Source organism: Prunus avium, chromosome 7, assembly GCF_965620075.1.
Source record: "Prunus avium chromosome 7, drPruAviu1.hap1.1, whole genome shotgun sequence".
NCBI lineage: Eukaryota > Viridiplantae > Streptophyta > Magnoliopsida > Rosales > Rosaceae > Prunus > Prunus avium.
The window spans coordinates 35444619-35471498 of NC_142290.1; the positions used below are offsets into that span (position 1 = coordinate 35444619).

At 36.5% G+C, this 26880-nt stretch overlaps 5 protein-coding genes and 1 pseudogene across 7 annotated transcripts; 3 read left to right on the forward strand and 3 right to left on the reverse strand.

Annotated features, from left to right (window-relative positions):
* Positions 1 to 4396: 4396 nt before the first annotated feature.
* On the reverse strand, positions 4397 to 5234 carry LOC110749170 (transcription factor MYB1 pseudogene; annotated as a pseudogene).
* A 2268-nt stretch (positions 5235 to 7502) lies between these two features.
* On the reverse strand, positions 7503 to 8524 carry LOC110749295 (stress-response A/B barrel domain-containing protein UP3). The gene has a single exon (XM_021949374.2). The coding sequence runs from the start codon at positions 8434 to 8436 to the stop codon at positions 7630 to 7632; it is 807 nt and encodes a 268-aa protein (XP_021805066.1). The 5' UTR covers positions 8437 to 8524; the 3' UTR covers positions 7503 to 7629.
* Positions 8525 to 8643: 119 nt separating this feature from the next.
* Positions 8644 to 10590, reverse strand: LOC110749266 (acyl-CoA-binding domain-containing protein 1-like). 2 transcript variants are annotated; one of them, XM_021949332.2, is made up of 4 exons: positions 9601 to 10590; positions 9388 to 9514; positions 9205 to 9267; positions 8644 to 9124 (listed from the first exon to the last, which is right to left on the reverse strand). In XM_021949332.2, the coding sequence occupies exons 1-4, from the start codon at positions 9610 to 9612 to the stop codon at positions 9039 to 9041; spliced, it is 288 nt and encodes a 95-aa protein (XP_021805024.1). In that variant the 5' UTR covers positions 9613 to 10590; the 3' UTR covers positions 8644 to 9038. The 2 variants fall into 2 exon arrangements, with proteins under 2 accessions (XP_021805024.1, XP_088100948.1); XM_088244822.1 differs by lacking the exon at positions 9601 to 10590 and having other exon boundaries at positions 9388 to 9529.
* Positions 10591 to 15236: 4646 nt separating this feature from the next.
* LOC110749109 (protein ELF4-LIKE 3) lies at positions 15237 to 17231 on the forward strand. 2 transcript variants are annotated; one of them, XM_021949128.2, is made up of 3 exons: positions 15237 to 15489; positions 16058 to 16155; positions 16579 to 17231. In XM_021949128.2, exon 3 carries the CDS (start codon positions 16620 to 16622, stop codon positions 16962 to 16964), a length of 345 nt encoding a protein of 114 aa, XP_021804820.1. In that variant the 5' UTR covers positions 15237 to 15489; positions 16058 to 16155; positions 16579 to 16619; the 3' UTR covers positions 16965 to 17231. The 2 variants fall into 2 exon arrangements, with proteins under 2 accessions (XP_021804820.1, XP_021804819.1); XM_021949127.2 differs by lacking the exon at positions 16058 to 16155 and having other exon boundaries at positions 15238 to 15489.
* Positions 17232 to 20662: 3431 nt separating this feature from the next.
* On the forward strand, positions 20663 to 23684 carry LOC110749254 (small ribosomal subunit protein uS3x). The gene is made up of 6 exons (XM_021949324.2): positions 20663 to 20820; positions 20917 to 21064; positions 21175 to 21346; positions 22875 to 22929; positions 23033 to 23164; positions 23278 to 23684. Exons 1-6 carry the CDS (start codon positions 20791 to 20793, stop codon positions 23488 to 23490), a joined length of 750 nt encoding a protein of 249 aa, XP_021805016.1. The 5' UTR covers positions 20663 to 20790; the 3' UTR covers positions 23491 to 23684.
* An 817-nt stretch (positions 23685 to 24501) lies between these two features.
* LOC110749253 (thermospermine synthase ACL5-like) lies at positions 24502 to 26808 on the forward strand. Its single transcript, XM_088244699.1, has 8 exons — positions 24502 to 24646; positions 24798 to 24991; positions 25091 to 25185; positions 25278 to 25380; positions 25586 to 25674; positions 25870 to 26026; positions 26126 to 26201; positions 26272 to 26808. Exons 1-8 carry the CDS (start codon positions 24502 to 24504, stop codon positions 26343 to 26345), a joined length of 933 nt encoding a protein of 310 aa, XP_088100825.1. The 3' UTR covers positions 26346 to 26808.
* Positions 26809 to 26880: the final 72 nt, after the last annotated feature.

A 26880-nucleotide genomic window follows, 5' to 3' on the forward strand; every position in this document is an offset into this window, starting at 1 on the left:
TGCTTTTGGAGCTTACGAAGGTGTTGCTATGGAGAATCCAAAGATCAAATCCATCTGCCAAATCGATTTTATGACAACAATTCTCTTGTTTATTTTTTCTTTTGTCAAGAACTAATTTCTCTTGATAGGGCTACGATGTAGCCTAACCATGAATACTTAATTTTTATAATTAAATTAATTTCTGATTATCTTTCTATGTTGAGTATTTGTTACTGTTCTTAATGCCTTAAACATCGTAACAAATACCATGTCTTGAATGAGTGCCCAAGATGGACTAACATGACTTATGCAGTTTTCTTGCATGTTCTCATAAAACTTAATGAGTTCTTGATTTTCTAAATCCATTACTCGAGAGAGAATGGGTTGTTAATTAAGAATACTTTTGGTTGAGCCCGAGAGCGGATATCGAATTAATTAGGAGAAAACCAACTGTCAATATGGGTAGTAATTAGGGTTAATTGGCTAAAAGAATTAAGTGGAATTGATTATGATGAAATCGGATGTTCTAGTGTTTCATCAACTTGAATTTCCATCGTTAACAGTTCAAATAAACTTTTGCATTAATCATAATTGGTAATTAAAAGAAAATTACAGTCTTCGTGAGAACGACACTTCACTTACCTCTATATTACTTGTGCGAATTATGCGCTTCCAATAATTTCACAACACTTATGTTGGCAAACAGTTGTCAAGAGAATATTATGCAAAATATCAAAGATTGGAATATTTACCACTTGCCAAGCTGAATCGGAACGTTTGGTTTTATCTTGGCAGACTTCACTTGACAACAGCATAATTCAGTGACTGATGAATCAATTTTCATGAGCGAGCATTGTGGTCCCATATCGTTATAAATAGCAACTAGCTAGAGAGGGAGCCACAGTTCATAAATCAGCTCATGAACAGTCACGTTTTCAAATCCCTCCATTGACTAATTCCTTGTGCGGACGTATAACTCTGCATTGACCACTAAGATCTCTCCACCGCACCATATGAACTCTAGCCCACGTGGCCTTTTTGAAAATAGTTTAGCCATGATTCTCCCACAATAATTTACTTTGGAACTTGGGAGAATATAATCAAATATTTAATTCATATGGCCTTGAAAATATTATTGAGTTTAACAGCACGTGTTTTTTGTCTGAAAGTGTGTTTTGTACGGTACGGAGCCAGCCATGAATAATGCAATAAGAAGATCCTACTGCTTTATTGCAATGAAATGAAATGCTCACCAGAAAAAATTGTTAGAGGCCGACCATCCATCCTTCAAGGGACCTAGCACAGATACTCCTCCTACTGCTCCACTTCAATCTCCTCCTGCTCTTCTCTGCACTGCACCTAACGGTACTAGTGTCATTGTAAATAAAGATATTTCAGTATTCGAGGCTCTCGAATAATGTATCTCTTCACTTGTTGTCAATTGATTATGTAGTGCGATAAGACTCATATTTTCACGCGTGATGCTTTTAAAACTCATATTACAATTGGTTTCGAGTCAAGTTTGTCATGAATTAACTATCATCATAGAGTATTCTATTGATTGAGATAAACGTGCGTGTTAATTCAGCACATGTCAAGCCTCAAGAACTATTTCTATGAGTCTGCTTTCTTATGCATCATCGATATAATTAAAAAGTTATTTTGAAAGTCCTTTAGAACCGCGTAGGATCCATATATTTAATTAATACACGTCGATGTCCCTAGCTCGTTGGATACTTTATTTTATGTTTTCCTTTTGTGTCATATTTATCATGTTAATTTGTAAATTTTAATTAGAAATTGTAATTCCGCAAGCAAAGAAATCAAGAAGAAGAAGAAAAAAAAACAGTGGCTCCATGTGAGGAGGTCGATCGAGTGCTTCTGAATTAGACAATATACCATGATATCTAAGTGCATCCAATATCCAAATGGGAACTCTGAAAAAGGCACACAGTCGGCAACAGAGTATTATTGATTACATACTTTTAATTTCGACCGTTAGATTGCATCTAAGAGACTACCAACAAATTAAATAAAAGCAATCACACAACCAAAATTAGAAATATGTAACCAATTCTAAACACCTCTTACACTCCACAGAAAATTGAAAAACGAAGCACGACATGCATTTATTTTGAGACTACATAATTAAAGAAAAAATAGAACAATATTATAGTTATAAGTGAGTAGTAGGTGGACGCACGATGAGTTGGAAATTCTCAACCTACCTCATAACATAATTGTAGTATATAGCGGCAGCCTGCTCCTACTATAAATGTCTGTCAAAATATGTAATTCCACGAGTGTTTCATGTTGCATGCTCATCGGGTCCTTTCCAAAGATATCAGCCATGTGCACAAGAGTGAATTTAGCCGAAGACATGTCATGTCTTCTGTTCATAGAAAATCAACAAAGAAACTCTTCCCCACAAATGCATGAGTGTACTGTCTCTCTCTGCGTCACGCATCTCAATTTTCATGATTGATTGGTAATAAGAATAACTAACAAGGCATGAGTTCCTACTGGGAATTAAAAAATTCAACGGGGCCAATCATCAGTTATTTGAATTCTATCTACCCGTTCTTTGACTCACTGCATATTTATACATATCTACTTTTATTGGTGAGAAAAGTCCCTTTTAGTTGACCAGCCTTTTACAAGAAATTGTACTCTCTTTTTCTTTTTGCATTTTTCTTTTCATGCTAAAAGTAGTTTAGGACGAACCTCTTTCAAAGCAGAGATTTGCAATTGCAAAGACCTAAATAAGTGAATATTATTGGACCCAAGCCCTAGTGCATGTTTATGGAAAAAAAAAAAACAGAACCACTAGCCCACTTGGCTATAAATTATTGTATGTATGTCATTTATCTTTTTTCCTTTTTATAGAAAAGTTGATATAGATTCAAATTTCTATTGAGGAGTTGGGTTTAATCGTTGGATTTGGTGACTTTGATCCAAGTCCTTTGATTTTTGTGCCACATAGAATTACATTCCTTTTTAAATATTTTTTGATGTAATTTTTTTATTATTTTATTTTTAAAATCATTTTTTGTTCCAATGTTGCCCCTTATGACTTGAATCAGGTAATAGTCATTTATGTCATATTGTCTATTGCCTATTGCCTATTGCATAGGTATATATATGTTTTTTCATATTTTCGACAATGTGTAATAGAATTTTATGTACCTTTTTTTTATTTATAGGTAACATAAAATTTTGTTTTGTCTATTTTTGTATTTGACATATAGGTAGTCTTCTAATTTATGTTCCTAACTTATAGGTAACACAATTTATCACTAAGTATTTTTTGTTGCTAATAATAACACTATTTACCTATATGTTTGGTACTTAATTTAATGTGGGTGTTTGTCTGATCTGGTATAATATATGGATCTTTACTTTTTATTGATTAAATTGTATGTTATCCATATATTAGGAATATTGTCAAAGAAAGAATTCAAAATTTAAATTATGGAATTCAATTACAAGGAAATAATGCATTAAATTTAGATTTTCAATGTGTTTTCCTTATTTACCTCAAAGGGTAAAATCGGCACAACAAAAAAAGTAATAAATGTTAAAGGACCTACATCTAAAACAAAAAACGCGAGGACTAAACCCGATAACAACTAATCGTTTTGGACCTAGATCTAAGAAGCCCTTTTTTTCTCTTTTTTTTGTATGTGTTTTTGATGAATTATTTTTGCATATATATTAAATTGTAATTCGTAGGAAAGTGAGGTATCTCCTTAAAATAATATCCTTATTTGAAGGCCTTCGGGTTGATCAGTTTAAGTGAAAGAAGTATGCCTAACATTATGGCAGGTATAGATGCTTTGAAATATCACACGTCATCATATATATATACGTCTTCGGGTTAACCCATCTGTCTTTCTTTTGTTGAGAGTATAAACCCTGCACTGCATGGAAATGCGATGGTATCGATGATCTTGTCAATCTTTGTGCACTTAAAATGTAGTATGCCTAACATTACTCCTATAAATTTGGGTGAAAATTCATCATAAATGGAATATTTAGGAGTTTATGTTGGTGTTGAATCTGATGTTATTTTAGTCTTTCAGCCTTAGGGTTAGGGTAACATTTGAAAGTTATTATGTAACATTTGAAACTGAACCAAATTCAAGTACTAAAAGCAAAAACACAAACTTGCATTTTGGGCCGAACCCTAAACCACATTAATTTGTAACAATTCACTAATAGCCACAAATGTGATCTGGAGAACATACGATTTTGACCTAGTCCAGATATATATATATATATATATATATAGTCACTTTCCCTTATTGCAATTTGCATGTCTAAGTGGGGACTGTACAGTTGGCTAATCAATCTTCAATATTCAGAAAAGATGAAAGTGCATTGAACGCTACCTCTCCATCAATATATCAGGTTCAAATCAATCGACAGCAGCAATAATGGGGCTACCCCTCCAATAATTCTCCACCATAGCCACTTGCCAGTCCTTCATTTGGACTTGCTGGAATTCCGTACTGTTTAGCAAGTCCAATATCAACAGGTCATTGTTGGATGAGGAACCAGCAGGAACTGTTGTGTCAACCATGATTTGATGATCTTGGTCATCTTGAAGATGCGATGGGATGCCCACATCAACCTTTGTGCACTTGAAAGGTTTTGGTCTAATCGCCTTAGCCTGGTGAGACTGATCTGATGGTATTAATCCTTTCTCATTATGTTGATTTTTCGGATTAATACTAGGTTTATGGTGTTCCAGTAGTTCTTGATCTGAGGATGATCTCTTGCTTAAATGGGTGTTCCAGTAGTTCTTGATCTCTTTGTCTGTCCGCCCTGGAATTCTTCCAGCGATCAAGGACCACCTAATTAATTTATGAATACTGTTAAATACGCTCGATATCGTACTCATACGATCAAATTTAATCCATGTCTACTTTCGGTGTATGCTTAATTGAACATTGTTCAATTCATTAGTTTCCCATTGCAATTGGTAATTTGGTATGGTATTGCATGCATGCGGGTTTTTTTGGCATAAATTGAAAAACTTTAATTGAACAAAGTAATATTGTATGTATAATCAAAGATATAGATAAAGTTTTAGGAAAACTTATATGGTCGATGTGTAGATTAATCTTCCATATTATGTGTATATATATGTACCTGTTTCCGAGAAGTTTATGTAATCTCACAATCAGATCTTCTTCATCCGCAGAAATGTTACCTCTCTTAATACCAGGCCTAAGATAGTTCACCCATCGCATCCTGCAACTCTTCCCACAACGTTTAGCCCTACAATTCAATTTTTAATGAAAAACTTTGTTTCACAAAGGAAAGAAGAAAAAAATGGAAGCATACAGTTAGACATATGGCATTATGAAGTAGCTCATAGAGTCATGATAAGTATCACTACTATAAAACTATTCTAAGGGCATGTTTGGAAGTGATTCTAGCCCTTATGGGGAGAAGCATCTCCCACCTGCTTCTCCATATAATCACTTTAGTATTTTTAAGCGATTCTAGGGAGAAGCACCTCCCATGTGCTTCTCCATAAAATCACTTTGAACCACTTAAAGTGATTATATGGAGAAATCCTCCATATAAATGATTATTGGCCTATTTAGAATCACTCACAAACGAGTCCTAAAAGACAAAGTTCAAATAGCATGTAAGAAGAGTCAAGCCTTTTTCAACCTCATTTAACACAAAAATGTCTTAAAGGTTTCTTTACACAAAAGGCACAGTAGATCTGTGGCTAAGACGTCCATAAAAAGCATATTTTTGTGCTGATTAAAATTTGAGCACAAGCTTGTGCCCTATCAATATATATAAGCCTCCGCTTGGAAATTTGCCAATGGCCACAATGGCTCTTGATACATTGTTAACTAAGAAGAAGAAATATACGAAGAAGATGATGATATTTCATTCAATTGTAATAATGAACATTACAACAATGAGAGTTACATTCTCTCTAACAACACAACCAATCAGCTTACTAATATGCTCTTAACCACTTAAGCTACAATATCCTTATTTTTTTAAAAAAAATTGTTATATATACATTACGTACCTACTCTTTGAGGAAGATGTCTCCATTTTCCTTTTCCATATGTGTTAATGTAATTAGAAAGGATTTCATCTTCTTGGGCAGTTCATGCTCCCCTGTTTATCCCTTCCTTATCACAACATGATCTTCTCCCCATCTCTCTCTCTCTCACTCTTCTTTTTAGGGTTTGGCTTTGAATTTAGCTTAGCTCAGAGTGTGGGCGGAGGAACGTACAAAACCTTGGCAGACCGACAAAAGTGGTCACTTGCCAACGCCTAAATAGCTCAGGGACCACTTATCCTCGCCCATTTAAAAAACAACCAAGCTAAATTAATTCGCTCAACAATGACGTGTATATATCTTGATTGGTAGTGTGACTGTCATATGACTATGTGGTGTTATCAATTCCCTCATATTATAACAAGCATTGCATTGTGACCTTCACGCCTAGAAATTCTCACCTTGACTCCTGCATAAATGTAAATGAATATAGGTGCTAGTATACTAACCATGAATCCTTTACTTGTAAATGTCTTTACTATTTCGTAACTTTTAATCCATAGGGCTTAGTAAAAAGAATCATAGTTTTTGAATTTACTTTTTTGAGTAGGATATCAAATAGGTCTTTAATTTCTTGTCCTCACTCTTCCGTGACCATCCATATATGCGTACAGATTCTATAAAATAAAAAAAACAGCTAACGATAAGATTGTGATGTGTACTAAAACATTAGATTGTATTGTCATCTTACCATACTAGTACATATGAAATACAATTGTCATTACTTTGAAAGACATCAACCATGAAAACTGGTACATCGGTGGGACCAATTGGACCTCTGATGCCTATGCTTATGCTATATGCTGCAGAAAAGCTAATCAAGATCCTGGACCAGAGCGGTTGTAACTTGTAATAGAGGGCACGGTTTGTTGATCACGCGACTAAAAAAAAATCAATCCCTAGCAAAAAGATGGGGAAAAAAACACGTGGATATAATATGCGCTGGGCTCAAAGCATCTTCAGCCTAACCAATTTGGGTTTGGAAGCTTGGACTTACACCTTCACCTTCCTATTATCTAAACATGCCATAACAGCATCTCCACGAGACTCTCCAAATTTTAGCATAAATCAGATTCACATGTGACACCATCTTAAACCTTGATGATTTTGAATCCCACACTCTTCTAAGATGCAAGTTTGGTTTGGACTGCTTGGACAACGACGCAACCCCAAAAGTCGGTCCGACGCTCGTGGCTGGTGACGAATCTGTCACTCATTCATCGCCGTGATAGCATCACAGGCCACGGGTTTCGTTCCGGTCACTAGCACTGCTCTGTAAATTTGGGTCTAAATTCATCAACATTTAGGGGTTCATGTTATGGTTCAAGTGTCTCATCTTTAGGGTAACATTTGAATTTGAAACGGGGCATTATGCCCAGAAAGTTAGTTTTTGTGTAACACTTGAAACTGAACCACATTCAGGAAATAACACAAACTCGCATTTTTTTTCATGTTCAATTCAATTTGATAATACCATACATTCCAATAACATTTCGTCCGCCAGCTTATTTAGATATTAATCAAAGCACAAAACATACAAGCCACAAAATCTTTCAGAGACTTGCAGATTGAGGCGACGCCACCACATAATCCAAAACGATGACGCTTTCGAGGTGCTCCCTAACTCTGTCCTTCTCCACATTCGCCAGCTCCTGCTTCGAATCCAAACCCTCCAACTCACTCACCCCCGGAAGCACCGCCAGCGACGCGATCGAATACCCTTTCGCTCTAGCCGGAGAGAAGTTCTCGCCTGCGCTAATCTGATTAATCTCCGCAAACTTCCCCTTAATCCCTTTAATCACATCCAAAATCTCGGATTTCGATTCTTCCCCCAAGTTTTCCTTCAATTTCAAAAACGTCAAGCGAATTGCGGACCCCGGCGGTGGGGCCACTGGGCCCTGAACGTCGTCGGGGACCCAGTCAACGGCCATGACGTCGTCGCAGATTGGGAGGACCGAATCTTTGACCACGCTGAGGTGGTTCGGGTGCACAGTATAGGTGCTCAGGTCGTCTTTGGTGCTGTAGCGGCTGTGGAGGAGATGGGTGAAGGGGATGGGCGAGGATCGGGTGCGGTAGAGTGGGCCGGCGGTGAGGTGGAGCGTCAGGTTGAGAGAGGCGAGGCCGTTGAGGCTGTTGACCATCGCGTTGACCTTGGACGGGTCTGTGTCGTCTTTGACCTTGAAGAGCACCACGTGCTCGACGATGGGTTGGGCGGCGGCGGAGGAGGACATGTTGATTTTGGGGGTGAAGCGCGAGGGCGAGGGTTTGGAGAAACGAAGGAGGGTGAGTTTGGGAGCTGAGAAAGTGCGAGAAAATTGAGGGGAGAAAAGTGTACCGCTTGCCTTCACAGTCAGGCTCATATTCTCAAAAGAGTCCAAAGAGTGTTTGGGTGGGCGAGACGAGAGAGGCTGAATGGTTGGTTTCTGATGTGCGATTGTGATGTTTGGTTTCGAACAAAAAGATAGAAATAGTGATGGTTGGTGGTGTGGCTCCTTAAAATAATTGGGCCAAACAGAACTGGACTTATAGATTCGTGATGGCCCATTTGAATTTGGAAATTGAGCATACAAAGGCAGGAGAAATTGTAACTTTTTTTTTAAGTGTTGGGAAAATTATGGTATGGAAAATTCAAAATCCAAGAGTCTCGAAATTAATGAAACGTTACCGAATGTCTAAACTACAAAAGGAGGGGGGGTTTCTCACACACACATTACCATTGGTCTGTAAATCAAGGTCCTTTTCAACTAAGCTAGACCTCGTTGGCCAACTTTAAATAGAGACTCCATGGTGATTTTTCATTGAAAATAAATAATAATAATAATAATAATAATAATATTACGAGTGTGTTCAACTTGAACATGTTGACTTAAACATTAGAAATGAAGACAGAATTTGAAATTCATGGAGTTGGGAAATTTGTTTGGGCATGCATCATAGGTGGACAGATGTTGTAAGGTTTGATTTATGTGGTGGAAGCTGCTCCTTCAACTTGTTGCAACTGCTTCACCTTTGCAATGTATTCAGTCATTGCTTCTTCTTTGCTCTTCCCTGATTAACATACATACAATTAATTAATTATGGTTTTAATTTTGTTAATTAGGAGCTATTGAAATTTAATAAATAAATACCTTCAACTGCTTTCCATGCATCCCATTTGGCCCTCTCTGTTGGGCTGAAAAACCCAGGTCGATCTGCATAAATAAGATACATTAATTGTTTATATATGTATTAATTAATTCATAGCAGAGTTGTGTGAAATTAAATTGTAATTAACATTTAAATTAAAGAAGTTAATTGATGAAAGAACTCACTGGTATTAACCGACCCAACAGTTGCCTGCTTGTAAAGGCCATACAGTATTAGTTTGTCTGCATCCTTTGTTGCTCTTGCTGGGGGCAAAGACTTGGCCTTCTCTGCATATTCTTTGAATTCCTCCTCCTTCCATTCATACATTTATTCAAATCAATCGCATTGGAATATACTTGAGAGAGAGAGAGAGAGAGAGAGAGAGAGAGAGAGAGAACCTGCAGAGCCATTACAGTATGCGAATGGAAATTGCTAAGCAGAGCAAAATTTAGCAAGTGTGGTGAAATGCTTGGTATGAGTCTGTGGGTCTTCTTCTTCTTCTACTTGGTGGTGGAGTGCATGGACGAGATTCACAAAGAACTTATGAACATCGTAGATGATTACAATGAATGAATTACATACATGGGCTCCACCTACCACATTATATTTTCCCACATAACGGTTTATGCTCCTTCTTTTGGCGGAACTATAAATTTTTACAGGGATGGACTATTATTTCTTACGTGGGTAAAAATGTAATATTCATTTCCTCCAAGGAGAAAACTTGAAATCTTTGTGGGAGAGAGAAAAGTCTAAAAAGTGAACAAGTACCGCATATATGGCAGGATTTAGATTTGGAAGAAGTCGCTCACTCACTCACTCCATCTACCCCGAATGCAATTCTCCCTCTTGTTGTCCAATAATGTCCAAATTGTCCATGTGCCTGCTTTCATATCGTCATCCTCCACATATTCCTTGTACAAACTCCAAACGCCTTTTTCGACCAAAACAAACCAAAAACAAAACCTCCAAACACCTTCCTTCTCATTATGTGTCCCACATGCTTCAGGATGAATAGTATTTAGAGCATCCACAGTGAGGGGGTGTAAATTCGGGGGTGTAAAGCCACTTTTACATCCCCTTTACACCTCCGAGGGGTGTAAATATGTTTTTTGCTCCAGTGAGGGGTGTAAATTCGGGGGTGTAGCTGTGGGTCCCAGCCTTTTATGTTGACTTTTCTTCATTTTTGTTCTCTTTTCTCGGGTGGGTCCCGCCTGCAAGGGATGTAAAAATGGATATAAATATACATTTTTTTTTACATCCCCATGGTGGTGATGTATATTTACATACATTTACATCTCACCATTGGAGACGATTCCGATGACTCGGGGTGTATATTTAACATACACCCCCCCACTGTGGATGCTCTTAGGATAAACACCCCTTTAATTTAGGATGAATAGTGTTTAGGATAACAACTAGACCCTTATCTTTTCAAAGGTAGTAAATACAACCCTTAAAGAACCATGAGATGTGGTGTGGTGGTAGCTCACCTCATTCCTTAACCATGTGGTTGGGGGTTCGATCCCCACCCATGGGAATGGAGCGCATTTCGTGGCCAGCCGTTTACCTCCTTTGGGAGAGCTCCCGCGGCGAAAGGGATTAGTCACTGCTTTCGGCGGTGGACACCCTTGGATCTCATCCAAAAAAATACAACCCTTAAAGTTGTCAATTGTCAAGCAATTCGCAGTACCGTCATCCGTCTAACTACCAAATTTATTTGATTTGGCACTTTGTGAACCTAAACTTTTAAATGCTAACTTCACAAATTCATAGTCGAGTCAAATGGGATAAGAATTCGTAATTTTATGATTATTTAAGGGGCTGTTTGATAACCATTTCAATTTTAATTTTTAGTTTTTTGTGCTAGAGTTTAAAAGAAAGTGAGAATAAGAATGAGAGCAGTGACGGACCTGTGCAGGCGCAAGGAGGTGCACCTGCACCTCCGGTCGTCGGAAAACTCCATAGAAGCTGCTGAAGTTGCACCTCTGCTCATGCACGGAAGCTGTTCGATGAAATGCGCAAGTGAAGCGCTGCTGTGATTTGTCCTCCACAAGGCTGCAAGGAGCTTCTGGTGAACCACTTCTTCGAAAAGAGATGATTCATCGAGTTGATTTGTCATATCCCGGACTTTGACTTCATGGAAGTGGCTTTGACTTCAATCTACCAAAAAGTTTTTCTTATATTTTTTTTTTCTTCCTTTTTTTTCGAGGGTGGGGGAAGAGGCGGGGTTCTACATAGATGGATAGGATATGATTTTATGTTTAGTTTGAACGAAGAGATTTTTTCTACAAAAAAAACAAAACAAAACAAAACAAAAAGGTCTTGCCTTGTTTATTATGGGATTTGAACTCGAAAACTCCTCCAACAAAATGAAGACCTTGAGGATTGCATTGATTTTGTTCCAATTGTTGTCATGGCTTCCTTTAAATAAATAAAAATAGAAAAAATAGTAAAAGGGAAAAGAGAAGTCATCCCAGCCACAGCAACATTAGATTTTCTTGTTAACTTTTTGTATCTTGCTCAAGGAATTTAAACATTAGTATTGTTTAAATTATAAGGATATTTAGTTGTTTGTTTGTTTTTTTTTTTTAGCTTTTAACTTTTAAGAATTGCACCTCCGTTGAAAAATTCCTGGATCCGCCGCTGAATGAGAGTGAGAATAACATTGAGAGAGAGGATGAGAGGGGACGATGGGAGGGAGGAGTAACAAAAGATAAAACAAAAATAAAGAGATTTTAGTTTTCACTTTTGTTACTTTTCTCGCCTCTCATCTTCCCTCTTAATTTCATCTCCACTTTCATTCTCTCTTTTTTTCTTCTATGCTCTAACACAAAAAATGAAAACTAAAAACTAAAATTGAAAGGTTTATCAAACGGGCCTACATTATTTTTAACGCAAAACTGAAAAATGTTATAGTACATATTCAAAAGTTTAAAAAAAATATGTGACTGTCCAATATAAAAAGCCCGCGTGTTTAGTGGAAGGCAGAAACACTTGCCTTGCCTTTGAGATGGTCTCCTATTTAGAAAACCAATCGTGGAGATTACAGATAATCATTGAAATCATTGGAGCTTTAAATAGTGATTAAATAATCAAACAAAGCCCTAACCCCTAAACAACAATAAGAACAAGAAGAAGAGAATATCTGAATATGAATGTGTGCGTATGGTGCACGGATTGGTACTCAAAAAAACTCAAACATCTTCTCTATCTATCCATCGAATCTATTATTTTGTCAAAAAAATCACCGAAACAAAAATCTTCTAAGGCAAAGACAAAGGCAAAAACGAGGCTGAATGGGGCTTTGCTTAGTTGTTTTATGTTCAACTTGTGAAAACGACCATGCCCAATAATGTAGTGTACTTGAGTTAGTGCTCCTAGATTAGTATCAATCATTGTTTAATTGGCGTGGCCATGTGGTTTTGGTTGTATTATATATGTAATTATTTAAGGAAATCAGTAGGTAAGTAAGTATCAAACCATATATGAATGAATGAGAATCTTGTTGGCAATTGGATTAGATTAATTATCCTTTCTTTTTTTTCCCTACTATATTACAAAATATAATGTCATCATTAACGTCATTTCAACTTGAGATCTTATCTAGTTCCTAACTCTCAAACTATTCTTCATGCAACACTAATTTATTATTTAATTATTGATATTAAGTGCGTATGTAAATATAATCTTACATTAAATAGTTAAAACGAGTAAGCGATTTATCGTATCATTCTTCCAGATAAATTTTACTTATTTTTTCAGATAAGGGAAGTAGAAGAGCGTGTAGGTTCCATTCCATCACAGATGAGGAAGAAACAAAACAACAATGTTGAATAGTGTGTCCACATGATATACACACCCCTCTTTTTCTCTTTGTTTTTCATTTTTTGTCTGAGGAAATTTAGAAATTATATTATTTACAATGTGGACAGTGGAAGCTTGATAGAGAGTGGGTCCAGTTTGAATGAAAGAATTGTAGCAGCAGGAGGAGCAAATGAGAAGGTTTGGAACCAATCTGGCAGATCTCCCGAGCCTCAGTCTCACAGAACATGTGTCTCCACATCATTGGCAGGATTATAGATATGACTCTAGACCATATTCACTGCTAAAAAATCTTTATGACGTGTGATTAAGAAAAACATTTTCCGAGCGAGTGCGAAGAGGCTAGTTTATGTATACAACCAAAATAGTTCTTACAATTAAAATTTTCAAAGTCATAGGTTTTTTTTTTTAGGTGAGACCAAAGGGTATCCACCGCCGACAGTAGTGACTAATCCCTTTCGCCGCGGGAGCTCTCCCAATGGAGGTAAACGGCTGGCCACAAAATGCGCTCCATTCCCATGGGCGCATAGGTTTTTCTTTCTTATAAAAGTTGATGTCATAAGCCCGTGATTCAACTTTTCTTTGGGTACATAATTAAAGGAAAATTCAGCCCTTTCTGCTGACCTTTAAGATTTTTTTATTTTCATTTAAAGGTATTAAGTGCAGTAGTGCACCAAGTTGATGGAATATGATATATCAAACGTCTCTTCCTTTAGTGCCACTGCCCTGGAATTGAACCCAAAGAGAGGCGTGAAGGTGAAAAGCAATCTTTGTTGACTTTAATTTTCTTAAAGTAATGCCATGCCAAACCTGAATTTTATTCTTATTTTTTGTTTTTTATTATGCAAAAACGGAAAATTACAAGCAAAAATCACAGGAGCACACATATCCAAACAAATAAAAATAAAAATGAAGAGAACAGCCTAAGAGGAGCCCCCCTCCCACATTTTGGAGGGATCAAGCCCGTGGCCCAAGGATCCCACGAAAATAAGAATGAAGATATTGTATTGATTTAAAAACACTTCTTTGGTTGGAAGGAAATGAATTTGAGTTGTAAAATCAAGGATCCCACAAAAATTATTGATTTGGTTTCATACACCAACCTCTTTCAAGCCAAATAGAAAGAGTTCGGTTTTGTCTGGTAAACAAACACACTTGATTAAGAGTGTTTCGGTTTAGGGTAATCGCAACTACACTTAATTAATGTTGCTCTAGATGGTTTAGACAAAGTAGATTCTTAAACTCGAACCATTTAATCATTAATGGATAGACCAATCTATTAGAGATAAATCTCTTGCATGAATTACACGTGGTTAACGATTTAGATCTTCATTTTACATGTACTTAAAAGAAGACAATAAGTGAGTTTTATTAATTGAACATAACTCAACAACAATAGCTTTACACTAAATTTTACCCTCCGTTTGGATGAAGAAAAATAACTCGGGATTTAGCTAAAAATAGGGAATCGAAGTGGTCAAATTGATATTTCCATTGTTTGACAACTTAAGCATGGAATTTACTAAATGATGCGTAGAACAAAAATTGTGGAAATTGGGGATCAAGATTTTCAAGTTTAATTTCCACTAAAAGAGGAGTCATTTCGCAATTTCTATTGAGCATAAATTCATTTTTCACTGTAATTTATGTTATTTACAAAATTCGACATCCATAAATCCAAGTACTTAAATTATTAATTGCCATAAATTTAAACAATGGAGATATAAATTCCGTCATTTAAGAATTCTATGCAATTTTCAATTTCTTCATCCAAACGAAGGGTGAGAAATTGTGTATTAATAGTAGAAAGATGTGATTTCCCGTAATTGATAGTTGAGGGAAACTTAATGCAAGACTGTGACAAGTGTATGTTATTATTATGTCTAGTTCTATCAAGTTATTGTTATGTCTATTTCTATCATCATGTGATGAGAGTGATACAATAAGAGTGTTATTTTAAAGTTACACGGAACTAGCAGAGATGTGGTTCGTAATATGATCAAAGCAGCGAATGGGGCAGTAATCGCAGATTGCATCATCAATCACTACCAACGTGGCTAATAAATAGACCAATGGACAACCCATAATTGGGGGTATGAGGAAACACACAAGCAAATCCCAACTGAATAATAAATAAATAAATAAAATAGGAAATAACAGGTAGATATGGATTTTATACTATTATACGACAACAATATATTAAGAGAGCTAAAATATTTGGACACACTGAGAAGGGGGTCCGAGCGTGACTGTCAAATCTACATATTCTCTCTTTCTCTCTCTAAATTTTTTTTCAGAATTCAGAGGTGTTGGTCTGTTCTCCTCTCCTCTCTTTCTGTTCTCTTCTGTTCCGGAGATTCGATTCAATCGCCGATCTTTTGCAGCGTTTTTCGGATTCCGTCGTCTTCCTCTTTCATCCAATCTCTGTCTTAGCGCAGAATATAATGTTCCAGATTTTCAAGGTACGAATATATTAATTATTTAATTATATGTATTTGGAGAAACAGGGTTGAATATAAAAACAAAAATGATATCTCTTTTGTGGTTGGATTTTTATTTTTATTTTTCTCATCACCAGTTTCTGTGTCTGCTCAATTTTCTTCTGCTTGCACATTGACCGTATCGGCTTCTTGTTATTCATCTAAAATTCTCATTTTTGTTTTGGGTTTTGAGAGTTTTTCTTCAAAGATATTTTGGTGTTATGTAAATTTGGATTCTGAAGATATTTGCATTTTTTATATTACGGCCATTATTCTTTTCTTAGTTTACTCAGTATTGTTTTCTACTCCAGCAGTTTTGTTCTTCTGCAACTGCAAATTTTTGAATTCCCAATTGTTCCTCCTTGTTTCTGCTATTTTTGAATTTCATGTAAAAACCCAATTTGGAATTCTTCTTTTTTGGGTTCATATATAAACTCAATTTGGGTTATTTAATTATATTTTTGATATTTTAATTCATTAGTTATTATATATCTTTCTTTATTAATCTGTGTATTTTGGGATGTAAAGATCAATAATGCTGTTTCTGCAGTAGTACTCTCATGGCCTCATCTTCTCTGCATCATTGACTGGCTTCTGTTTTTTTTGGGGGGGTCTTTGAGATTCTTCTTTGGGAACTCTGAGCTTTAGGTGGGTATTTTCTTAGTACATTAAAAAAGGTTCCCTTTTATGGAAATGGGATCTGCTTTTTCTCCCATATCATCATAAATAACAACAACAATAATAAAAATAATAATAGCAGCAATAATAATAATAATAGTAACTCATGGCTTTAATCTAATTCTCCTGTGAAAAGAAGAACTCCTGGAGGTGATGATTTCTTCGAGATAACTTGTCTCATGTACACCACCACTGCCTTCAACAGATGTTTTTTTTTTCTTTTTTCCCATGGGTGGTTTGGTTAGTGCAAGCATGTACAGATAAGAAGCTATGATTATGAGTGTTTGTAAAAAGATAAGAACTTTATATTTTATTGCCATAAAGAATGTGTCCCTTTCTTTTGGGTTCTTTCTGCTCATCATCATTTTCTTCTTTCTGTTCTTGATGATGCAGGACTGGTTCTGATCTGATCGAATTCTGACTCGAAAATAAGAATGGAGGGTGACACATTTTCAGGGCTTGGCAATGGTACCCAAATTGATGGCAAGGTTTTGCAGACATTTCAGAAGAGCTTTGTTCAAGTCCAGAATATCTTGGACCAGAACAGGCTGCTCATAAATGAGATAAATCACAACCATGAGTCTAAGATCCCTGACAACCTCAGCAGAAATGTGGGTCTGATCAGGGAGCTCAACAATAACATCAGGAGGGTGGTTGACCTGTATGCTGATCTTTCAAGTTCCTTCACCAAATCCATGGATACTTCTTCCGAGGGAGACTCCAGTGGTGCTTTGAAATCTGATGCAAAAGCCGGGCACAAGCGGATTAGGCCTGCATAGAGATCATAATTGTCTTCCTGATTCTTTTGCATGGTGGGAAGAAAAGAGATTCACAATTCTGTTGAGATGGTAGAAACAAAAAATTGATTAGATTCTGTAACTCTACTGTATCTGTGAACTATCCCTAGATCTTCACTCAATTTCTCCTTACATTTGTTAGATAATAATTTCCCAGAATTCCTATTTCATTGTAAGTCTGTAACTGTGGATCTAATTGAAGGAAAAGAAAAAAAAAGAAAAAAGAAAGAGTTAAGCTTGTTTATGTCATTTCATTTCTACTTTTTTTCCTGTTCCTGTTAATTGCTAATAAAAAGTTGTTATTATATTATATATTATATATACATATATTTCTTTTGTTTATTAAATTACCATTCTCCTTTGTGGTTTTCCCTTTTCAATTTGTCAAATTCTTTGATTTGCTCAGGGAATTTAAAGAGAGCTGATAGATTCCTTTATGCCAATTAAAAAGAGATAGGGAGAGATATTTGAGATTGATAGGGTACAGCTTTATTTAACTTTTTACTGTTTGTGAAAAAAGACTAAAATTTGATATGTGGAAGTATATGAATCTCCTTTTCATCAAGGATCAACATTAACTTTTGATGCAAATTCTTCCACAAAAACAAAAACCCTTTATTCCCCCTTTTTCTCAAGCTTTGCAATAAAGCAAGTTTCCTCCAGAGTTTTAACTGAGAACTGAAGTGAAGAGGTAGCAGACTTGTTCTCAGTAATCTCCCATGAAGCCAAAACTCCTTTTTTATTTTCCACACTTGTTTCAGCTGTTGGTGTTGCTGAGCAATTTTGCTGTTTATGATTATATTTTCCTGTCTGTGTTATTGTGGGAGTGTGGAGAAGTGTACATAAAAACAGGCATACATCTCTGTGAAGATGCTCTGAAATAATTGGAAAGAAAGCAGCTTTTTAGATTAGTCTTTTTGGTTCCCAATCACACACCACCACAAGAACAGAATCTCAGATAAGAGATGATGAGCTTTTCTGACCAATTTTTTTATATAAAAAAATTATTTATATTTGTTGTGACCAATGGCAGTCCTTTTGATGGTACTGGTAGAGAAAATAAAGTATTCCATAGGTAGTTTAAAACAAAGCACTATAGTTCCAAGAGACAGACAGATATGTATAAACAGTGACCCCCAACAACATGACAAGGGACCCAAATGCTCTTTCTCTCTCTCTCTCTCTCTCTGGGGATGAAATGAAACTCAACTTCTCCATGCTTATGCTTATCCCCTTCCATCTACTTTAGGTTTTTTCTTCTTTTCTCATTTAACTTTTCCCTTTATTTATTTGGTTTTTGCAATTTTTTTTAAAAAAAATTCCCTTTAGGCAATAAATGACCTTTATGTATGACTATCTTCAAGTTGATGACTTCTCAGCACATATTTCTCTCTCTTTCTCTGATTGAGTATATGTCTCTGTTGGTGGACCCCTTCATGTTGCAACCTAATTTCCTGATCTTTGTAGTGGAGGCCCACATGACTGATTGCTGGAAATGGCTTTTGGATTTTGAATATTCGTAAGAGAGAGAGAGAGAGAGTGATGTCTTACACACTTCATCTACAAAATTGGTCTCATTCGACCACTCAGTCGTTTATATGTTAAAGTAGTATGCATATGGTCGCCTGATTGGTGTAGAGGTGTAAAATATACCGTATATTAGTATAAGTTAGGTTTAATCATACTTCGTGTTGTACTCGGTGTAGAATAAGATTGTTTTTGTTTAACATATCCATCTCATATCGAATAACATGGTCTTCCGAAATCGACCTAATGTCCTGTTGGGCTGCGTTAATTTGAAAATTTTAATTTGCTACTGTTATTGGAGATGCTCTAATATTGTATTATATCCGATTAATTATGAGGAATGTACGCATCTCGTGTTCGTGACACCTCTTCATTGAAATAATCATATAAAATCGAGTATTAAAAACCCTTATCTCTCAAACCTAATTAACAATGACAACAACAGCTGCACAAGCAACAACATTATACTGAAAACATGTGATTAAAACTAGTCGTAATCTTGATCACACCGTCAACACCAATGCAAGCCGGCCAACAATGCAAATAAAAAGAGTCCAGGTTTAATCCACTGGATCAAGTTAATATAAACTAAACACACAACCTGCAAGATCATGATCCTAATTAAAAAGTGGATTAATGCTTTGTTTATTGTGAAATTAATTAAGGTAATCATCAAGGGCTAGAAAGATCAGATGATTGGGTCCCTAAACCAGGCCAGACAAATTAAACATTGCTATAACTTAACATGTGCAATCCTGCAGTGGGAATCTACTTTTAGCCCATTCTTGCCTTTGTGTTGTTCCTTACATTTCCAGCAAAATGCAGGTTGGAAAGGACCCCCAAAATGTCCATTTTGCCCCTTGAATTCGACCCCAATTTATTACAGTAGATAATAAGACTGTGTGTCTGTTCCTGGAGGGTTTTGTAAATCATTATTAATTGGACCTAATTAGGTAATCAGACTATAATAATCCACGCCCACACTTGAAAAGACCTATTATGCCCTAATAACACTGCCAATAATGATGATGATAGTCCATTAGCTCCCCCCACTTTCTTTATTTCTTTCTTCCTAAGGAATCAGCTCTATGTGGTGGGTGGACAGATTTATCGAGCCCCAAATAATTTGGAAATCTACAAACTCATGTGAACATCCCCAATATTCTATTTGTAGGATACACACTTGGTATTTTTAGAATTTCTCGTGTGTTTTTGGCATATTGTGTTCGTAATATAAAATGCGTGAAACTTACTGTATTTTATAAGATTCGACATTTTTGTGTAAGAGTTACAATTCATACTTTGACACAATATTTCATACAATGCCATTTTTGAATTGTAGTCGTAAGCAATCATTTGCAATAAGTTGGTTGAACCAACTACTTAAGCAAGTTATTAAGCAGTGATTGAGAGAAACATGTGGTTCCACCTTGCACATTGTCATGGAAAAAGAGAAGTTTCACATCATTACACATAATAGAACCCCAAACACATCGAGACCTCACAAAATCTCAATATGTGTTGAGAGTAATTTTATGGATTAATTTTAAGTATCATTTCTTTTTTGTGGCATCTAAGTCATTTTATTACTGAACAAAAAAAAAAGTAATTTTAATATTGAACAATTAAATTAATTGACCTTACTAATGAGGTATTTGTTTAGTGGTACTTTTCTTCTCAATGTTATAATCAATTTCAAATTTGATCCATCTTCTCTCCTATTGATCCAAAAAACAAATAAATTAGGCGAAATTCTATAGCGAGGGTATTCAGAGAAATCATAGGGCTAATATGAAGGTCTACATCTATGATCCATATATAACACCGTCACCAAAAAACGACTCACTAGATGGGACCAAGATATTTGCCTTCAACTTTTTTCAGATTATCTACGAGCATAATGAAACAATTTGGGCCGATGTTAAACAGTACAGCCCAGCCCAAGTTTAATGGACGAAGACAATATCCACCAAAAACCTATTTTGGGCTAATTTCTGGGCCTTTGGGCCATCACTTTTTTTTAAAGCCTTGTACTTGGCTAAAATTGCCACAAAAAAAAAACTCTCTAAAAAAAAAGAAAAAGGAAAAAAAGAAGAAAATATAAGGGCAAATATCATCCGTTCATCAAACTGACAACATATCGACCGTGCGATTATCTCCACCTATACTTATAAACCCCTCATATCCTTAACCCCAAACCGGGTGCCAACAAAGCTAGGGTTTGCAGAGCTCCCGCCACCACATTTCAGATCTCACATCTGCAACTTCCACATTCGCGACAATGGCGACCCAAATGAGCAAGAAGCGAAAGGTCAGTCCTGCTTCTATCCTGTTTGTTTCCAGAGAAAACACAAGAAAATTCTATCTCAGGTTCAACTAAAGCTCTTGTCTTTATGTTTGGTAACAGTTCGTCGCCGACGGAGTGTTCTTCGCCGAGCTGAATGAAGTTCTCACGAGAGAGCTCGCCGAAGATGGCTACTCTGGCGTTGAAGTTAGGGTCACACCGATGCGTACCGAGATCATAATCAGAGCCACTCGTACCCAGAATGTGCTCGGTCGGTTTATCATTTTATATTGAAAAAATCTATTTTTGTGACCTTTTTTAATTTAGGCATGTATTTTGATGATTTATTGATTGTTCGTGTGCATTTTATAATAACTATAGGAGAGAAGGGGAGGAGGATTAGGGAGCTAACCTCAGTGGTACAGAAGAGGTTTAAGTTTCCAGAAAACAGTGTTGAGCTTTATGCTGAGAAGGTTAACAATAGAGGGCTTTGCGCTATTGCCCAAGCTGAGTCTCTCCGTTACAAGCTTCTTGGAGGCCTCGCTGTCCGCAGGTATATGATTTTATCTATATTTTTTTTCTATTAGTGATCTAATGATGAACAATTGTAATAAAGGCCTCTCTTTTTATTTATTTATAGCTTTTGATTTTGTTGGTGAGCTATGTTGTCAATCTGATACATTGTTTCGGTTTAAAATTAGGAATCTATTCTTTTGTATAGAAGTGTTATTTTCAATTCTACAATGTGCTGTTGAGACAGATTGGGGATGAGCTTATTTAGTGTTTGTGTTGGTTATTATCTGTTCTGTATCTGGATAGTGTGCTGTTTTGCAAATTTGGTTTTTGTCATCTACAAAGCATATTGGTGTTCTCGTACCAACTTTGTGTCGGAAGATGACGAAATTGATATATATACTCCATGCCATCATCCTCCTGAAATGCCATTGTTTTCATGCAGTAACCGTGAGGAGGGTACATTTTTATACATGGCTTCCTGTATACTTTCTTGTTAACAACTGTGTTTTAGCCTGGGTTTCTAATAGACCAGCCTCTGTTCATCAGTGAGCCATTTATAGAGCAAATGGGGTTTGTTTGTATTGGGTTAGGTCTACAGGTGTTATATATAATTCAATAGTTTCGGTTCAAACTTCTGGCTGGGGCTTGAACATTTTCTTGGTAGTAGAATTTATTTTTTATTTGCGATATATGATGTATAGTTTTGCCTATTTGTGAGTTGTTTGTTTTCTGTCATCTACAAAGCATATTGGTGTTTTTGTACCTAATTTGTGTCGGAAGTTGACAAAATTGATTGACATCCTCCATGAGATAATCTTCATGAAATGCTTTTGTTTTCATGTTGCGATCTTAGGGAGGGCAAATCTTTCTATTGGACCGTTACTGTTAGTCTGGCCCGGTGTTTCTGACTCACATTTTGTATATTGTTTTGCCAATTTGTGAGATGGTAGTTTTATGTCATCTACAAAGCATGTTGGTGTTTTCGTACCAAATTTGTGTCGGAAGATGACGAAATTTGTTTACATCCCCTGTGAGATAATCCTCATGAGATGCTCTTGTTTTCATGTTGTAACCTTAGGGAGGGTACATCTTTCTAATGGATTGTTACTGTTATTTAGGCTTTGGGTTTCAGACACTCATCTAGTGTTACTCTCATTTTGTATTTGAAATATAAGCAGCATTGTTTTGCCAATTTGTGAAATGGTAGTTTTGTGTCATCTACAAAGCATGTTGGTGTTTTCGTACCAAATTTGTGTCGGAAGATGACGAAATTTATTTACTTCCTCTGTGAGATAATCCTCATGAAATGCTCTTGTTTTCATGTTGTAACCTTAGGGAGGGTACATCTTTCTAATGGATCGTTACTGTTATTTAGGCCTTGGGTTTCAGACAATCATCTAGTGTTACGTACATAATCTTGGGTATTGGTTTTCCCAGTTTTTCTACGTAATGCAATTGCCAATGACGATGATAAATTGTGATTCATGGATGGACCCCATTTATATGCAATTTTGTATACTGAATATATGCTTAATGACTAATCTACCATGAACTTTTCCTTTCAGGGCCTGCTATGGTGTTTTGAGATTTGTCATGGAAAGTGGGGCCAAGGGTTGTGAGGTTGGTCATTAGCAGTTTTTGATACTGGTTTTCCTATCCCGTTTTGAATTTGATGTTATATGTTATTGTTACATTATTAACAGGTGATATGTTATTGATATAGGTGATTGTTAGTGGAAAGCTAAGAGCACAGAGAGCCAAGTCCATGAAGTTCAAAGATGGGTACATGATTTCTTCTGGTCAGCCAGTTAATGAATACATCGATTCTGCTGTGAGGCATGTCCTCCTTAGACAGGTTTGTCCAGGTCACCTGTTTCTTCCTTCCGTAGTGCTTCATGCGTCGGTTTGTTCTGTACAAATGGTTCACTGTTATAAATGGTCTAATCACTTTTATGTATTTGCATACAGGGTGTACTTGGTATTAAGGTCAAGATTATGCTTGATTGGGATCCCAAGGGCAAGCAAGGCCCCATGACCCCCTTACCTGACCTTGTTACAATCCACCAACCGAAGGAGGATGAGTATTTCAGGCCGGCAGTGGCAGTAGCAGCAGCAGCAGCAGTAGTGGCAGCACCTGTTCTGGGCGCAACTGATATTGATGTCCCGCTGGTTGTGGCTTAAGTCCTTAACATATGTTCTGAGATAGTCATCCATTTTTTGTAACTTCAATCTCGAGTGTCTTAATTTTATTGTTTTCTTATGAAAAATTTTGCGTACCAAAAGATGGGGCACAGCGTTTCTCAAATTGTGTCGCACACAGACAATTTTGTTTAATATTTCGTTATTTTCAGAATTGTTTATGTTCTTTCCCTCTCTCCGTACCCGTTGTCTTTCTTTTTGTCAAAGCTCCCCCTGCGTTGTTCGAACACGACAAAGGGTTTTGCGGTTTTTATTGATGGGAAATATGATACTTCCAATTCACTTTCCGATAATAAAATGACGGCAATTGCCAGTTCAAAGTTAAAAGTTCTAGTCAAAGACTAGGCTTCAGCCACATTCTTCCATGAATGTTAAATAGGTAAGCAAAAGTCGTGTCCAGCACCTTATGCATGGTAATATGGTGATTTACTCCTCAAGTTCTAAGTTCAATTTCCTCCTCTTTTAATATTGCTTGTAAAAAAAAAAATTCATGAGCGTTAGAGACAGTGTTTCGTTTCGTGCATTGCAAGTCTTACACGTTACAAAAGTGATCTTTAAAAAGTAGGAAAAGAAAAGTTTCAACACAAGTGTAAGTGCGTGTATGGAAGAAATGCTGTTTGCATGTTAGGAGCCAAGTATTTGATTTAAGGGGTTGGCGTTGGCGCGTTCCACCCAAGCTTCCACCTAGGCAGTGGTGCTTACACTTCTCAGTCATGCAAAACGGGCTCAGTGCTTCATCACCGTTTACCAAATGGGCAGGCAAGACCAAGCTCAGGTGAAGCAAAAGTGGGATCCACATGCACATCTTAGAAAGAACAAAAAAGAAGGTAAGACCAAACTCAGAAAACCTTATCCTGCAAGTAATAAAACAACAAAGCTGCCTTTAATGCAGTACTTACACTTAGAAATTGGTCCTCTCTGTCACATTTTTCTTGCAGCACATACTCAGAAATTGGTCCTCTCTGTTCTCTGTGTTGTAACTTGTGTTTATCAATGTTGTCATTTCTGTGTGCTGCTCTCATGGTTCTCTATGTTCCTTTGCCTCCAGAGGACCGCTTCTCTGAGTTTGAATTAATCCCTGAGGAGGATAATATCAGAACCCACCAACTGGAAATGATCAGCAGCAACATGCTGAATGGTTTGAGGAGCAGCTGGAAGCTGATCTCAAATGGTCTTTTGCTTTGAATGGGTACGCCTTCAAGTATTCAAACATGAAAAAAAATTTGAAAAAACCAACTCTTCTAACTGGGTTTACATTTTGATGAATCTTTTGGAATTTCTGCTGCAAGGTGAATCAAATTCAAATCAATTCCGAGAGAAATTAAATCATCAGTTCATTTTGTACAATACTAGTACTGGTTTTGATGCTCTCTCTCTCTCTCTCTCTCTCTCTCTCTCTCTCTCTCTCTCTCACAGTGTGTTGCATGCAGCAACAAGCGAGTTCTACGACATAGTTCTTTTGGACACAAAGCGATTTGGAAAGGTTGGCTAGCTATCACAATAAGGACTCTAAATCACACACACATATCAATTAATTGGTCACTGATATTTTTCTCTCTTTTTTGTTGTTGTTGGTATTTAGGCTCTGGTGATCGATGGGAAGTTGCAGAATGCTGAAAGAGATGAGTTTATTTACCATGAATGCTTGGTTCATCCTGCTCTTTTACTACATGACAAGTATATATGCGAATATATTTTTGGCTTAGCTTAATCCTTTTTTCTTTTTTCTTTTTCCCTTTTGTGTCTTATTTCTGTGTAATTGGTTTCAGCCCAAAAACAATATTTATAATGGGAGGTGGCGAAGGGTCAACAGCAAGAGAGTCACTAAAGCACAAAGATGTAGAGAAAGTTATCATGTGTGACATTGACAGGGTGTGATGCTTCTCAAATCATATATGAGATTTACCATTTAAGTGAAAGCTAAATGATCTTCCTTCTTGCTTTCATCCAAATCTGTATTTTTATCAGTGTTGGTTAAAATGTATATCTACTAGTAGGGAAATTTACTATTTGGTTGTGTAGCAATGTCCTTCTTTAGCATGGCATCTGAAGGTGTTGCTTAACATGAATATTGCAGATGATTGTCGATTTTTGCCGAGAACATCTGACAGAAAATCAGGAGGCGTCTCGTGACGATAAGCTCCACATTGTTTTCAACGATGCAAAGTAAGTAAGTAGCTAGTTTGTCTTTCTTTTCTTTAATTTGTTGTCTAATCTCTCAATCGCAAGTGAAAGCCTTTAGGGCAGATATTATTAGCAGAAGATATTGGTTTTCGGTTGTTAAACAAGCCTTGATGTATGCCAGAAACAATCTTGGTCTGATAATGAACTGATATGTAAGAGTAATTAATGTGATTGAAGGGATGAGCTAGAGAAAACTGAAGAAAAGTTTGATGTGATTGTGGGAGACCTACCAGATCCAATAGAGGGAGGGCCTTGCAATGACCTTTACACCAAACCCTTCTATGAGCAAGTCATAAAACCCCACCTCAAAGACAATGGCATCTTTGTCACTCAAGTAAATACAGTAAACTAGTACGAATCAGGTAGCTTTGGTTCATTTCTTGAAACTTTTCCAAGTTGTTTCTTTATCTTGCTCGACGCTATCGATGAACAGGCTGGTCTGGCAGGAATTCTTTCCCATAAGGATATCTTCACTTCAATATACAACACTGTAAAACATGTGTTCAAATGTAAGCATTTCCCTTCATTTTCGGTTAGTACCTTGTTTCTCTGTTGCATGACAAAGGTTGCTTTCTGTAGATGTGATTGCATACACAGCTCATGTGCCATCTTATGCAGATTCAAGTGGATGGGTTTTGGTAAGTACTAATTAAGTAATTAACCACCATGAAATTAGAATTAACTGAGGAGGAATTTTCTATCGAACAATTTGCAACACATAGATCGAACAATTTGCCAAATTTAATGTAAGGCTACCTTAGATCGAACAATTTGCAACACATAGATGGGCATGGTTTGTACAGGAAGAGGAGAAAAATAGCTTTGGCTTTTTCTACGGTTAGTTGAATATATGCATATAGGCGAAATCTGACCATTAGTATGAATATATGCATGTTGGCGAAATCTGACAATTAGTACATTACCGAATTTAAATGAAGCTAGGTTTGATCAAACAATTTGCAAGTTGCATTTGATACACACATGAGCTTGGTTTGTACCATAAAGAGTAGAAAAAGCCTACACATTTTGCTAGCGTTAGTCTTCCAAACGCATAGGGTAAAATCTGACCGTTGATGCATTGTGAGTTCCACGTATGTAAATTATTGCGTGAGATGAGATGGTGATATAGTTACCATACTAGTATGACAAATCAATCAAAGATTGTTACAGATTAAAATCGTAAAGCAG